At 43.0% G+C, this 14359-nt stretch overlaps 1 protein-coding gene across 7 annotated transcripts in view; it reads right to left on the bottom strand.

Annotated features, from left to right (window-relative positions):
• pde10a (phosphodiesterase 10A) overlaps positions 1 to 14359 on the bottom strand; it is an 88756-nt gene that overhangs the window by 50509 nt on the left and 23888 nt on the right. For 3 of the 7 annotated variants that reach the window (XM_035400050.1, XM_035400044.1, XM_035400045.1), the window contains exon 1: positions 8280 to 9401. The exons of 2 other annotated variants lie outside the window; for them this stretch is intronic. Coding sequence is in view for 4 of the 5 variants with exons in the window: in XM_035400044.1 (XP_035255935.1) it covers positions 8280 to 8871 (592 nt within the window). In the remaining variant the exon portion in view is untranslated. Of the gene's footprint in view, positions 1 to 8279; positions 9406 to 14359 lie in introns of those variants that run through there. 2 more of the 7 variants (XM_035400049.1, XM_035400046.1) reach the window with 2 other exon arrangements.

The raw sequence follows: 14359 nt of genomic DNA, 5'->3' as shown, positions 1-14359 counted from the left end.
AATTTCGTGCGTGCACCTTTCTTTCCCTTCCCAGAAAGCTTTCAGAAAATGCCCTCCCGTACGGCACCGTTACACGCCGAAGGCCAGCGTTTAACTCAAAACTCTCGAATGCACTCAGTGCACTCACCCAGCTTCACAAAAGGCCACTGTGATGGCATTTTTTTTTACACCGCAGCAATTACACCCCTGATAATATTCTCTCATTTTGTTTCGGTCCCTATTTTGTTCTCCACCAAAAATAAAAACCTTGATCAAAATATAACCGCACTGTAGTAGATGATCTGGTTTCAATTCGGTTTCTGCACTCTGACTGACGATTTCCGCGGCTGATGAAGACTGAAGATTAACCGTTTCCTTCGCAGATACGCTGTTCAGATCAGCGTTGTCTTTTTATCCTGCCTTTCAATCATTTTTTTTCCCCGCAGAAGTACAGTAAAATACAAACTGCCAAGCTTTAAAACTATCCTCTCCCTATCTTAGCATGAGCGCTGTGATTCTGGGCATCGCACCCACAGAAAAACCTGCTCGGCGGCATTGCCCACTACCCCAGACACCGCGGCAGTTCCTGCCCGCATCACCCGCTCCAGCCGCAGGAGCCTCATGGGAAGAGTGCAAGACACTGACCTGCGGTGACCCTTGACCTACAGGAAGCAGCGGAGAATTTGACTCCTGAGCGTGCCGGCCGGCGCTGGCTTCAAACGCGCGCGCGCTCGGCGACGCTACAGGTAGGCAGCCCGGCTCAGCCGCAAAAAAAAAAAAAAAGACCCCAGCTGTGCAAACGATCAACAGCACAAGCTGCATGTGAAAGAGGAGGCCAGCACCTAGAGGCAGGTATAGACGAAGGCAAATACTGAAGCCAAATAAATAATCTACCCGCTGTGCTTTTCAAAGGTCTTTATCCAACACGGGGAGGGGGGGGGGGGGGATGTTACTGTACATTATGCTCAGGATAAAAATTCGATTCAGAGCAGTCGGGCAGGTTTACAATGTAAATATCGCTGGGATGTTGCCACGCGCTGATATCCACAGTTCAGCCTCTCCCCCCCTCTCCCCCCCTCCCCCCCTCCCCCCCCCGTTCCCCCCCTCTCCCCCCCCCCCCCCCCCCCCCGCTGCGAGCAAGGCAAGGTCGGCCCGGCGCGCTTTCCGGAGCGCGGTAAGAAAATGCAGGGGATGACATAAGCGACGGCACAATTTAATTACAGCGTCGTTCCCAAGCCATCGGGGGCTGGCAGGCTCTGCGTCTCTGTGGCGTGACGTCTGCGGAGAGCGAAAGCTCGCTTCTGCTCCGCTGGCGGCCAGCAGAACGTCGGCCGGGTTCGCGCAGGAGACGCGCTGCTGAACGCTTCTCGCTCTCTTTCGGAAAGGGCGGGGGGCGTAAGAAGTCCCGAAACGCGGTCCTGGAGGAGCGCTTCCCGTCCGGCAGCACGGCATATCGTCCGAACCGGGCCCCAAACCGGGCCCACATTGCACGGCAAGGCAGCCTTCGCTGAACGGAATGCTTCCCAGAAGTCCTGTTTGGAGCGGGACAACGCCTGCCAAACAGTATTATTGTTTCCGTGATGTGACCTTTCCATCTGCCCTCCACCGGACACACTCAGGATGTCCTTGTGCGCACATGCAAGCACAAAAGCACAGCATCGGCTTCTATTGACATAAGACAACCCACATTTGGGTTCAATCAGCATTATTTCACTGTAAATATGCACAAAGAACCGTGTAAAATCACAGCATGCGGTTTTTGAATATCGAATAAGGGGACCGAACCTTAAAATCCGGAAGTGCTCTACCATTTTCGGTTGGAATGAGGAAACTGCGTCAGTTCTGCTGACCTCTGAGACTAGAAGAGTTCACGTTCGGTAAAGTAATATGAAAAACAGCAGTGAAACTGCGAGTGGTCACTGCGGTCAGTAGGGTTTGTTTGTGTTGGTGCAGATAAAAGCAGAACAAAGTGTGATCCTGCTGCCCCTTGGGTGACAATGGTTGTCGGACCATTGTCACTTTTCACGTCCCCATGGTTACACAAATACTGAGAACGAGACAATGAACACTCAAGGCAGCCATCTTCCTAGGGGAAAACAAATTTCATGTAAGAATTCAAAACCACAAGCACCTCTCTTTCGCTTTCTCTCCGCCATGAACTTGAACTGTATCATGCTCATGAACCACTGACATACACCCATGCATGCATGCACAAAAACAAGGCCACATTTCATTCTTATACATTTTATTAAGTGCAGAATTCAATAAGGCCATCTTACTGGAAAGTATTTATAGAAATAAAGAAATAAACCATACTTAACTTGAATATTGAATATAACAACAACACAACAAACACAACACACAAATACATAACACTATACATAATCCAATAGATCTTCACCCTGTCCAGTTTTATTTTATGGTCTCGTTGGTGGCCAGAGTTCTGATTCTCGAAAATTCTTTTTGTTAGATATTTTTTCAAATCTACTAAAGAACTACAAAAAATATGTGCGCAAGCCATCTGCACAACATCACCGAGGGCAAAGGTCAAAAGTCACAGCCTCTTAGACGATCTGCTTTGTGAAATTCTTCTATAGCTTATGAGCATGTTTCCCCGATAAACAGATGCATATTAAACATAATTGATTATAGTCAGGAGGAAGTTTTTCTAAAATCACTATAGCAGCTGCACACTTCCTAAGTCTTCGTAAGCAGCTGCTAATTTCTTAACACTTCTTAAATGTAAAAATCTCTCCATACATGCAAAACTAATTGTGCTGTCCACAGATTGCAGTGAAACAACGATTTTGCTTTTAAGTTCTTTCATTCAACTGTGCTTGTGCTTGATAGCTCCCAAAACAGGGTGACCTGGACCATGTGGTCCAGCCGCACAGGAAGAAGGTAATGACAGGTTCCTTGAAGGATTCATTGACCAATTCTCAGATGAGCGATCAGTCATCGTTGCGAGAGCGCCGTTTCCCTGACGACGCCCGTGCTGGGCGCCATACGCATGTTGGTGCATAAAGCCACAAATTTCCCTCACGATAAACTTCCCACTTTGATAACTGGACGAAAAAAAGAAGCTCCTCCCTCTGCCCTGCCCCTCCCCGACGTGGTACTCTCTCTGAACCAAAAAAGAACCACTCCATGGAATGGACTGCGACAGGACCGACAGCCAAGAGCAGGAGACTAAACAACAACTCCCCACCAAACGTTCCTTTTTCATACAGGCGCCAAGGCTTGTTTAGCACACGTGAGCATAGCGGAGGGAGAAAGAGGGAGCTTTAGAACTAAATGCTTTATTTTATTATTTCTCACCGCTGTGAACCGTTTAGCCTGCTGTTTTCCTTTTATTCCTCGTCTGTGTGAAAACTGCATTCGGTTAAATGCATGCGCTTTTGGCAAAAGGAATGAAATAGAAAAATTGCGAGAGACAACGGGGTGAAAGAAAGGAAAGTTAAGGGACGGAATGGAGGCTGAGTGAAAGGTACACACGCCAGCCCCGCATCCCTCTTCCACCCCACTCCTGCTGACACTATAAACACTCACACAGTTTATTTGCCCTGACCTCACTCTGACCCATCGGGGCACATGACACAGAGGGTAAAAACATTCTGCATTAATGCGCCTTCGCTGAAGCGCAGCACACACCGCGCACCCACACACTGGTACTGCGCTGCAGAACGCCATGGCATGCTGCCTGCATGCACGCACACGCATACACACACTCACACACACACACACACACACCCATACACACACACACACACACACGCACGCATACACACACTCACACACACGCATACACACACTCACACACACACACACACACATACACACACACACACACACACACACCCATACAGACACACACACATACGCACACACGCACACGCATACACACACACACACACACACACACACACACCCATACACACACACACACACACACGCACGCATACACACACTCACACACACACACACACACACCCATACACACACACACACACACACGCACGCATACACACACTCACACACACGCATACACACACTCACACACACACACACACACACCCATACACACACACACACACACACACACCCATACACACACACACACATACGCACACACACACACCCATACACACACACACACACACACACACCCATACACACACACACACATACGCACACACGCACACGCATACACACACGCAGACACATACACACACACACACCACACACATGCACACTCACACACACGCACACACTCGCACACGCACACACACACACTCTCACACACACGCACACACACTCACACACACACCACACACACACCACACACACGTACACTCACACACACACGCACAAAAATGCACACACACACAGGCGCGCACACACACGCACACACATGCACATGCACAGACATGCGGCACACACCCACACACGGGTGCACACACATACACACTCACACACACAAACACACACAGGCACACACACACACATTGGGGAGAGCAGGGACAGTGGCCTGTTCAGCCCTCCCCCCCATAAACTATAGCATCACCCTCCTAAGCTCCAGAAACACAAACCCCACCCCCCTACCCCACCCACCCACAGAACATATGCCCAAAATCCAACAATATGTTGCTTCTTAGAAAAAAAAATGCTCTGCAACAGAATCTCCCAAACATTTGCTTTATCTCAATCATACTGGAGCGGCTTCTATTTATACAGCTGATTTTTCATTAGTCTAAATAAATCTTTAACAAAATACATTCTTGGCTACTGAGTTTTTAATACCAGTGTGCCACTATATGCTTCAGTGTTCCTGCATTTTTTGGGCCTTTCAGGACCACAGTACTGGACAGCAGCTGTAGGTGTGGCGTGTCGAGCATATGGAACCCTGAACAAGCTATGGCAATTACACTAAATCAATTAGCTGGATCACATTAAACAACTTCTTAAATGACCTACCCCTAGTGGCTACGTGTAGTTATTAATCATTGCTCTAATGTGAAATCAGGAACTAACAAGCAGAAAATACAACAACGTACCAAACAGCCCCGACTTTCATCAGCAACCACAAAATTTTGTGTGCTAATGTATGTAAAGCAACACTTCCACTGGCAAAACGAGTGACAGTGTTAAAAATTATCTGTCAAGCATGAGAGAAATTATTTTGTCAATGTTGTAACCGTGGCTGTGCTCTTATAACAGCTTATTCATCACAAATGCTTTCTAAGATTATGCTTTTTTCACAATTATTTTGGCTAGATGTTTCTGTCAATAAATTAAGCTTCTGTAGTGTTTGTTAGGGAGAAGTTTCTTATCAATATTCTGTCTCTATAATAAAGGGGCTCAATGTAGGGAGTATTCATAGTGCAGTGAATTCAGAGGGAACGCTTGGCTTCTGCATGTACAAGCCACAGATGATCTCTCAAACAAGCACCACCATGCAGCTAGCATTTTATTTTTTTATTATTGTTCATAAATCATGATCCTGTCATAGGTCACAATTCATTCTACTGTCTGTCAAAATACTGCACACACTGCACTACAAAACACCTGCCCACACACACACACACACACATATACACCATTCCACTTTTCCAACACACACACATTTCATTACTCCCCCCTCAGAGCACTCACACATACACACACATGCGTGCACACATACACACACACACACAAGTATGCACACATGATCAGAGTTGCAGCTGCAAAAGGCAACATTAAGGCAAAGCTCACTCAGTCTAAATTTGTCCCCAATATGATAATTTTCTTTCTTTAAAAAAAAAAAACAAAACACATTAAAAACAAGAAAATGAAGGCCAGGTAAAGATGAGAGTTCCTGTGTGTGGGTTCAGCAGCTCAAACGATGCAATGTGATGCAATGCACGTACAGAACAACAGCAGCACACAAACGCAACCAGACTGTGGTTACGAGCGGCGTGTCACTGCTTCTGAATTACTGAAAAACGTGAGCCAGAGACAGGAAGGTGGACAAAGAGTCTGGAAAAAGGGCCCTGGTCAATGCAACCCAGCAATGCATCCCACTGCAGAAAATAAAACACAAGGAGCATCGAACCTTCACTAAGCCACTCCTATGAGTGAAAAATTCTGAAAAAGACTGAGACATGTTGAGATTCTGCACATAACTAACTTCAACAGGCTTGTCTGACAGACTGAGGCACACAGCACCATTCAATACATTGGAAGATGGTAATCATATTTAGCCAGGGCATTTAAAGACACACGTTGACCCATGTAAATCAGAATATTCTTTGCAAGACACATTTTTCGGTTATAGCATGTTACAGGGAATCATAATCATAATCATCTCATCCTTGGCTCAAGTTAAGACTGCTGGAAATATTACTCTGCCCTTGCCATTTATTTATAGGACCACATAAATTGCACGGGTAACATATTGCTTACAGAATTTTAGCTTTAAGGTGGAATCTACGATAGTCACAAAAATAATCATCACTTATCAGAGATGAGGAAACACAAGAGAGTTCTAGATGGATTTTTAATAGTATCCCATGTCAATATTGTAAATTTGACAAGCTCCATTATACTTAGAACCAATTTATTTTTACACATCATTTAAATATGATGCTCATGCTTGTAACAACATTTTTGCATACCTCTGCTGCACGTTTTGATAAGATTATGCATTTAACTTTAATTTTTAATAAATGCATTTTCATAATAAGTCTAACTGGTTTTATTGCAGTCAGTGAAGTTGAAACTGTTCAAAAGTGAAAAAGGGGCTATACAATAATCCTGTTGGACAATTTGAAAGCCGTAAGGTGCACCAACAATTAGCTACCAATGGAACCAAGGCAAACCGTGATCTCTGGATGTATAAAAATTGGTAAATAACAAATGCAATGTTTTAAATGAGCACTTTGAGACTTTGAGGATTTAGTGTGATGTACTACACCGGTGCTGTTTCACCACTCACACCCCCACCCCCCACTTAGAGCAGATGTTGGAGGTCTCGTGGACCTACGCCAAACTCCTATCTGTGCCCATCACAAAATAAAAACCCAGGCAAAGGGGATGAGTCTGCACTTGGGATGTGCTGTAGTTGCAACCCAGCAGGCAGACATTACCCAACTCACCCTGTTGCCCATTTACTCAACTGGGGCTATTAAGTAGTTAGACTGCGATAGCAAGCAATGAACCAACCCAATCAGGCCCTCAATACTTTTCCAACTCTGCGTCCTTTGTAGATGCAGTCAAATGTTCCACCTGAACCCATTCAGAGATTGATATTGAGAGCTCATTTGAAAATCTCACCACCTGAAAATATTAAAATATTTGCCACATCACCAGAGAATAATTTTTTTTTTTTTTTGTTTGAGGAAAAGACCCCCACACACTTTCAATACGTTTTTTGCAGAATAATTTACTTCTGTGGGACAATGTTTCCTAAATTGCGAGTATGTGGACAGGTGATCACTCATACACTCAACAATAAAACAATGTTTGATTACGAGTCATTTACATTTATTCACGTCGCAAAATGACTTCATTAAAATACGAGAGGTTAATAAAAACCCATGCTCCTGTCAATGCAACTAATCCTCGGCGACAATAATTCTGAGACGCGGGACGCATAAAGCTTTGCGCGGCGGCCAAGCGCATTGCAGAACTTGGGGAGTTGTGTGTTTCGATGCCAACCACCATGCTTCTTGTACAGCCTGTCTGTGGGACCCCCAGTGCCTGCGGACATTTGCGTTAACTTACAACATTTTCTCCCGCACGGATGCACGATATGCGCCTTCCCACACATAACACCACTGTGCACTACCAGACCCATTCAAATAACTGCACTCGTTAATTATACAGTTTTGCTTCGGAAGTTCGGCACAACACGCTTACCTCGATGCACTGTTGCAAGAAATGAATTCCGCCCCAAAACCCCACCCTTACGATACCCCTATTGCTGAAATACATAAATGATAGCCGCACACTTGAAAATAAGTCTGATGCTGAGGGAGCACAGGATCATGTAAATATTTATGATAAACCACGCTTGTGATTCTAGCGATTCCAAAATATTGAGACAGAGTTGTTACTCCGAATATTGACAAACGACGATAACCACTGACTCGAACAATCACGTGTAGGCTATGTGATTTCAATGAAATAAACATAACAAAAGAATAAAAAAGTTTGCCAACACCCAAACATAAATTTACATACGAGCCAAGCAATACACAAAATTTCTTCACAGTAAAATACACTCAACTCCAGGTATCCAAAACATTGCATAAAGTACCTACTTGTGCCAAGGAAACAGTCCGTAAGCCTTCTGAAACAGCTTGTTGAAGGCGGACCATCTTCCATGTCTGGCTCCAAGCGCGGAGAGGGAGAAGCAACAGAGAAAAGCGCGCCTCTGTGGTAACTCCGACTATAAGCAGTCCCGCTGTTAAGGAAATGATTCAACCAGAACGCGTGCGGATGAGGTCTGTTCAGTCCGTGAAAGTCGGGAGGAGAGCCGTGAAAGGAGCGTGCTGAGTACGATGTCCAAAGCTGTCCGCCCCTACTTGCCTCGCTATTGCTAAACACCGATCCACCACCTCCCCGTCGTGGCAGCCCAGTAAGTTTGCGCGTTGAAGAGGTGGATGTCGGAGGGGATAGCGAGGAGTACAGAGAAGGAGGGAGACGGGGAATTGCGGAGTGCGCGGCGATGCTGTTGCCTCTTCCCCGACTGCTGTTCCTCGGTGTCGCTGCGAAAAAAGCGGAACTACATGCCCAGCCGCTTTCCGGAGACAAACTGCTGTAAACGTGAATGCTGTCTGCGGATCTGTGCGTTTTCCCAGTAGTTAAGGGGGTTAGGGGGCGTGATGAGAGTAATTTCTCAGGGTTGGACATCCTCCGTATTTATAGCATTGAGGCAGGACGTTTGAGACTCACCGAAAGGAATAATGAGAAGAGTACAAAAGAGGGAGGATCGAATCGCAGCTACAGTCCCTCGAGTTTTGACTACACACAAACACAAGGAACAGGTTTACCAGATTTACGCGCAATTGTAAAACACATTGACCTCTTCATTTAAGTTCATTAGTCGTGTTGTTGTTTTACAGAAAAAAACGTGCAACCTAAGTCACTGCGGCGGGTTTCGCCAGCACTCAGACACGAACGCTAGACAGAAACCGCCCACTGCTCAGCGGCACTGTCGCCAAGCACATTCTTGCAAATATCTGAATGGAAAAAAGACACATTTAAAGGACCTAAACAACCATTTTAACGTTCGTGTAATACACAGATCGCTGGTCAATTTATCCCTTATTCCCAAAGGACATCCTTCTAGATCTAAAAAACGACTCATAAAGAAGGAATCCGCTTCTGCAAAAGCGGCAGACAGTTTGATGCATTTTCGACGTCAGCACGCGCCGGTGTGTGTGTGTGAGTGTGTGTATGTGTGTGTGTGTGTGAGAGAGAGAGAGAGAGAGAGAGTACCAAAGAAAAGGTGATTGCTTAAAGGTACAGTGTATCTCTGCGCAGATTTCAGCAAAATGGGGTATACCACAAAGAAATATAATACGTTGATTCACAAAAAGGAACGAAGTCATTAAATATTAGTAATGACAAAGACGAGCAATGGCAAATAACAGATTTAAAAATAAGCATTTTCATGCGTTATTATATGCGATTAGGACAGTTCTGACGCTCCAAAGAGCGCACAAAACAGTTCAAATTTTCTGTTACGTAACGCTTTCGTTAGCATACATATTCAATTATTACGAAAGCGCATTGCATATTGAACCAATACGACACACATTTTTATTCAGAGAATATTACTGCAATTACATAAGCTTGCTTTAGCAAGTCTGATTCAAAATATGTGCTTCAAAAGGCACGTGCGTAAATGTTCAGTGTAGTAACAGTGCATTACAGATGTTGCCAATCAAGCCAAAATCTGGATTAAAAGTGCCATTTGGTATGTATCATTTCCCTAAATGAGACCATGCAGGGAATTATTTTCAAGTTATTTAGAAATTCGGTACTACAAAATGTGGTCTGCATGGTTCATAATTCAGGTATATTTGCAAAACAACTGTAATAACTCCCACGGAATAAACAATCCGCTTCACTATACATGTCCACTAATTCATACAGTTAGTTAATTTTACCATTCACCATATGGTCCACGTAATCATCCATGTCCCCACGAATATATATCGTCCTTTACAGTACTGCAGAGGAAACGTGTCCGAATGAATAAAACGTTAAAAAGTAAGTTATGTTAGTTTTTTTTTATTTTATAAAGCAAGCCTAGACAGGACGCCTCTGACACCAACTCAGTCTTATTTTCTTCTGCTTTACTTCAGACTAGGCAAAGTCATTGGTTAGGTTCTTATGTTGAAATTGTGTTGTCCTCAAATCGATTTCATTCCTTTAATTTTATCATATCATTTATTTTCACCCTACTCTACATTTATCTTAAATACATTATTAAACAGGCGGTAAAACATTTAAGGCGCCCTGCAAAAAACAACGTGTCTAATAAACAATAAAATATCAATCAAAATCCTTTCGTTGTTTTGACATTTCTTAGAAGCATTCCTTCGATTCGAAGCCAACTTTTTTGTTACTTGGAATTCAAATCCAGCCCAGGAAATATCGGATCTGAAATACGACTGTTTGTATTTGACTTAAATCTATAAGGTTTAAAATGTCAGGCGATCAGTTAAATATAGTAGCCTACTCGTTTTAATGAGTAACAATCGTACAGTTTGTTGTGTCTGCTTGAATGTTTGTCATGTAAGTCGCATGCAGTTGTGCAATGTTAAATGAATACAACAGCTAATTTAACATATAGCCTATTCAGTTGTAAACGCCAACGAAGCACTTCAGGAAAACTCTTTACAGAACCCACTTAAACGGGCCATGTTCCTATTTAAAGATGATTTTGTATGACTGCAGCGGTTTTCAGTTAGGACCTTTCTAATTATCCAGGAAAATGCTGGTTTCTTTTCTTGTTATTTTTATTTATTTTATTTTTTACCGCAAGATTTATTCAAAGGATTTCCTGTCTCATTTTGACGTTTCATTGACGTCTTTCGGGCCTCACACGGTTTCCAAACCCAAGAAGTATTTCTTCCTTGATCTGTTCACGACGCTCTGCCGGCTCACGGAGACCGGAGTTACTTCTGCGGCCGTGGAATGGCAGGAGTTTCACTGACTTCGGAAACTCAGTTCACTTCTCACACTGCGTAAATAAATGTTAAAATACATCTATTGTGCTAGTTCAACAAAGATCAAGCAGTTGAAGTAACAATGTAACAGATGAAAGTTCACCATTACAGTTTTAAAGCAGTTCCAAGTATGTCAGATGAACAGCACTGTAATGCACCGTGTTTTAATGAAATGAAGAGACATGCTCTAACACACTGTAATTAGGAGTTCAACGCAAATAACTTTGTTGAAAACGATTATTGTCTGAGCAGAAAACAACGATGCGCTTTTGCAGTTCAAACGTTTTCTTTTTATTTATTTATTTATAGGAGAAAATGTTATCTAATCCGTAAAAAATAATAATTTAAGTAAGTCAATTATTATTAGCCTTAATATATTTGGGAGATAATTTTTTTGCATGTGAATTAACCCCATAAAATCCAAGTTTGAAACGAATTATGTATTATTTAATATGTCAGTAATATGTTAAAGGATATTACCCTCATGTTCGCTTGAGGCAATGCATGCGAGTCCTCTAAAACAGTGAAAGTTGGGGGTTTGGTAGGGGGTTTGTTGGGGGGAGGGTGTAGCTTGACCGCTGGTAAAATTATTAAAATGACAGTCTATTCATTATCGTTTGAAACTGAAACGTATAAATAACTGTGCGTATAATTACATAGTTTTTTTATATATTGCAAATAGATCAAAGACCTGGATAAATGTTTGAATATATACATAATCATAGGATTGCTATTACTGTTGAGAATTTCAACGAGCTACAACTCTGTTTTAATGTATGACGTTGAATACAACAATGTGGTGCCCGATCAAAATAAGTAAATTGATTGGTTGTTTAATAATTAATTAAAACGAATGGCCATACCTTAGTAGCCATACCATCATCAAGGCATTTGGTCATGTTGTGTATGTCGAGGGGGAAAACTGTACTGGAACAGTAGGCAAGAATGACAAACCACGGACAACATTGAAATATTTAAGTAAATATGTATATACATTTGTTTTAACAGTTAAATAGTAGAACTCATCTAAATATATGAATCAAATGTTCAGTTCTGTAAACGCGTTGTCACCACATTTACAGAGTAAACATTACTTTATAAAATGTAATAAGGTATTAAGGTATTATCCTATAGCAGTTTCGGCGAACCCGTTTGAATGTATTTTTGTCAGGATCTCTCTTTTGTCGAGTGAAGCCTTTTCCAGTACAGTATCACGATTTAGGCACATCCAATACGTGATGAAACGCACTGACATCACAAGTTAAAACGAAGTGGTAAGTGGCGGTCTTTAAAATAAATATACATCAGATGAATTACTGTAAATGACGACATTTACTGATGTTAGCAATAAAAAAAGCACGTTTGCTGTTTGATTCTGATACGTTTGTATGAATAGATAGCTTTCGCTTTGTGCTGATGTCACATCAACGTTATGGGAACGTTCTGTGTCAGTTTGTACTTGTGTGAGTACAGTAGAAGGCCTACAGTAGTTACAAGTCTTTTTTTGTGAAATTTCCAGACGGGCTTTGAACGGACAACAAGTCAATCATCAATTATGTCCCTAGAAAGGATATTTTCTACTTTTGTATCTGCACCATTGTCGGACAGGAACATTACAGCTGTTATATAATAATCACTGGAGGTTTTTTCCACATTACATAAGATTATTTGCTTTAAATACCCAGGGTGACTTATGCTGTTTATATATTGCAGATTTACATAGCTACTTTTCCAGGGACATTACATTCCTTCCTAGGACAACAACAGTATTACACATGGGATTCAAACCAAAACCCTCTATACCTTAATCGCTACTAAAAATAGATGACCACTGCACAACCCTGCTGCTATGGCCGGTTTCACACTGCTGTTCCACCCTGACCTCTGTCCCACACTGACACCCTGGAAATTGATATACACTGATACCTTGACTACTGCTATACATTTATACCCTGAAAACTGATATACACTGATATCCTGACTACTGCTATACACTGACACATTGACTACTGCTATACACTGACCATTTGAAATAAATAATTACCTGCTTAAATGTGTCATGTGCTCACAAGGCTGCACTGAGACAGTAGGAGCACGATGCATTCTGGGGTTATTGCAAGCTTTAATCTCAAACCGAGTGCAGTCCTGCATTCCGATCATTACTGCATGACAGCACGAGAGAGTGGATTTAACTGATGTTGTTCTCTCAGACACACACCCATAATCCCACACATCGGTTTGCCCACACTCACACACATAAGCACATATTTACGCTCAAATAAAGACAAACACAACCACACACGTACATGCACATGCACATGCACACACACACACACACGCAATTTAGTCCTGTAATGGGACGACGATGCCGACAGCCTCCTCATGAAGCCACTTGTTGAGAAATCTTGAAACAGTGATCCCACGGCACTACTTGAATAATCTCAATATTCAAGTAGTGCCAAGATCACACAACTTGAATAATCTTGGTTTTTGTATTTTAAAGCAGGGTAGAAATAGAGACAGATGTAGAGACGTATGCACACACACACACACACACACACACACACACGCACACGCACACACGCACACAGAGTTAACGTGGCCCCGGTTCCTCCTTCCTTGGCTCTCGTGGGTCATCTTTGGAGCTCCTGTCCTCCTGTCCTGCCGCATGCTGGCACTGGTCTGTCTGCTTCTTGGGGGTTTCGCACAGAAAACACGAGCACACAGACCTGATGCGCCCTTCGTTGATTCCATTACGGAAAGGGCGTCGCAGGCACGCAGCAGCTGTAGCTAAGGACGTGCAACACATCAAAGTTAAAATTATCGATTCTTTTGAGCCATGGTGTGGCATGGGTCAAACGTCTAGCAATAGTCCTCATTGCAATGACATGCCCCATGGTCTAGAATCAAATAGTAACCGTTCCAGTGATCAGTCTAACTGGGAAACCTTTTTGGCGATGCACAATTGGTCATATCGTTGCCCAACGAGTAAGAACTTTGAAAGTTGAAAGCATTTCCCCCACTTCATCATGCAACAGTGACTCCTCTGGCCAGTCAAGGACCTGCAGTCTGCGAGTGTGAACTGTACATTAAATTTTAGTACTCCAATGCAACGACTGAGCTTCTCAGCTTTAAAGTGAAACAAGAAATTGGCTGGCAAC

Source organism: Anguilla anguilla, chromosome 18 (assembly GCF_013347855.1).
Source record: "Anguilla anguilla isolate fAngAng1 chromosome 18, fAngAng1.pri, whole genome shotgun sequence".
NCBI lineage: Eukaryota > Metazoa > Chordata > Actinopteri > Anguilliformes > Anguillidae > Anguilla > Anguilla anguilla.
Note: the sequence above shows the minus strand (reverse complement) of the source record. Positions and strands in the feature narration are given on the sequence as shown.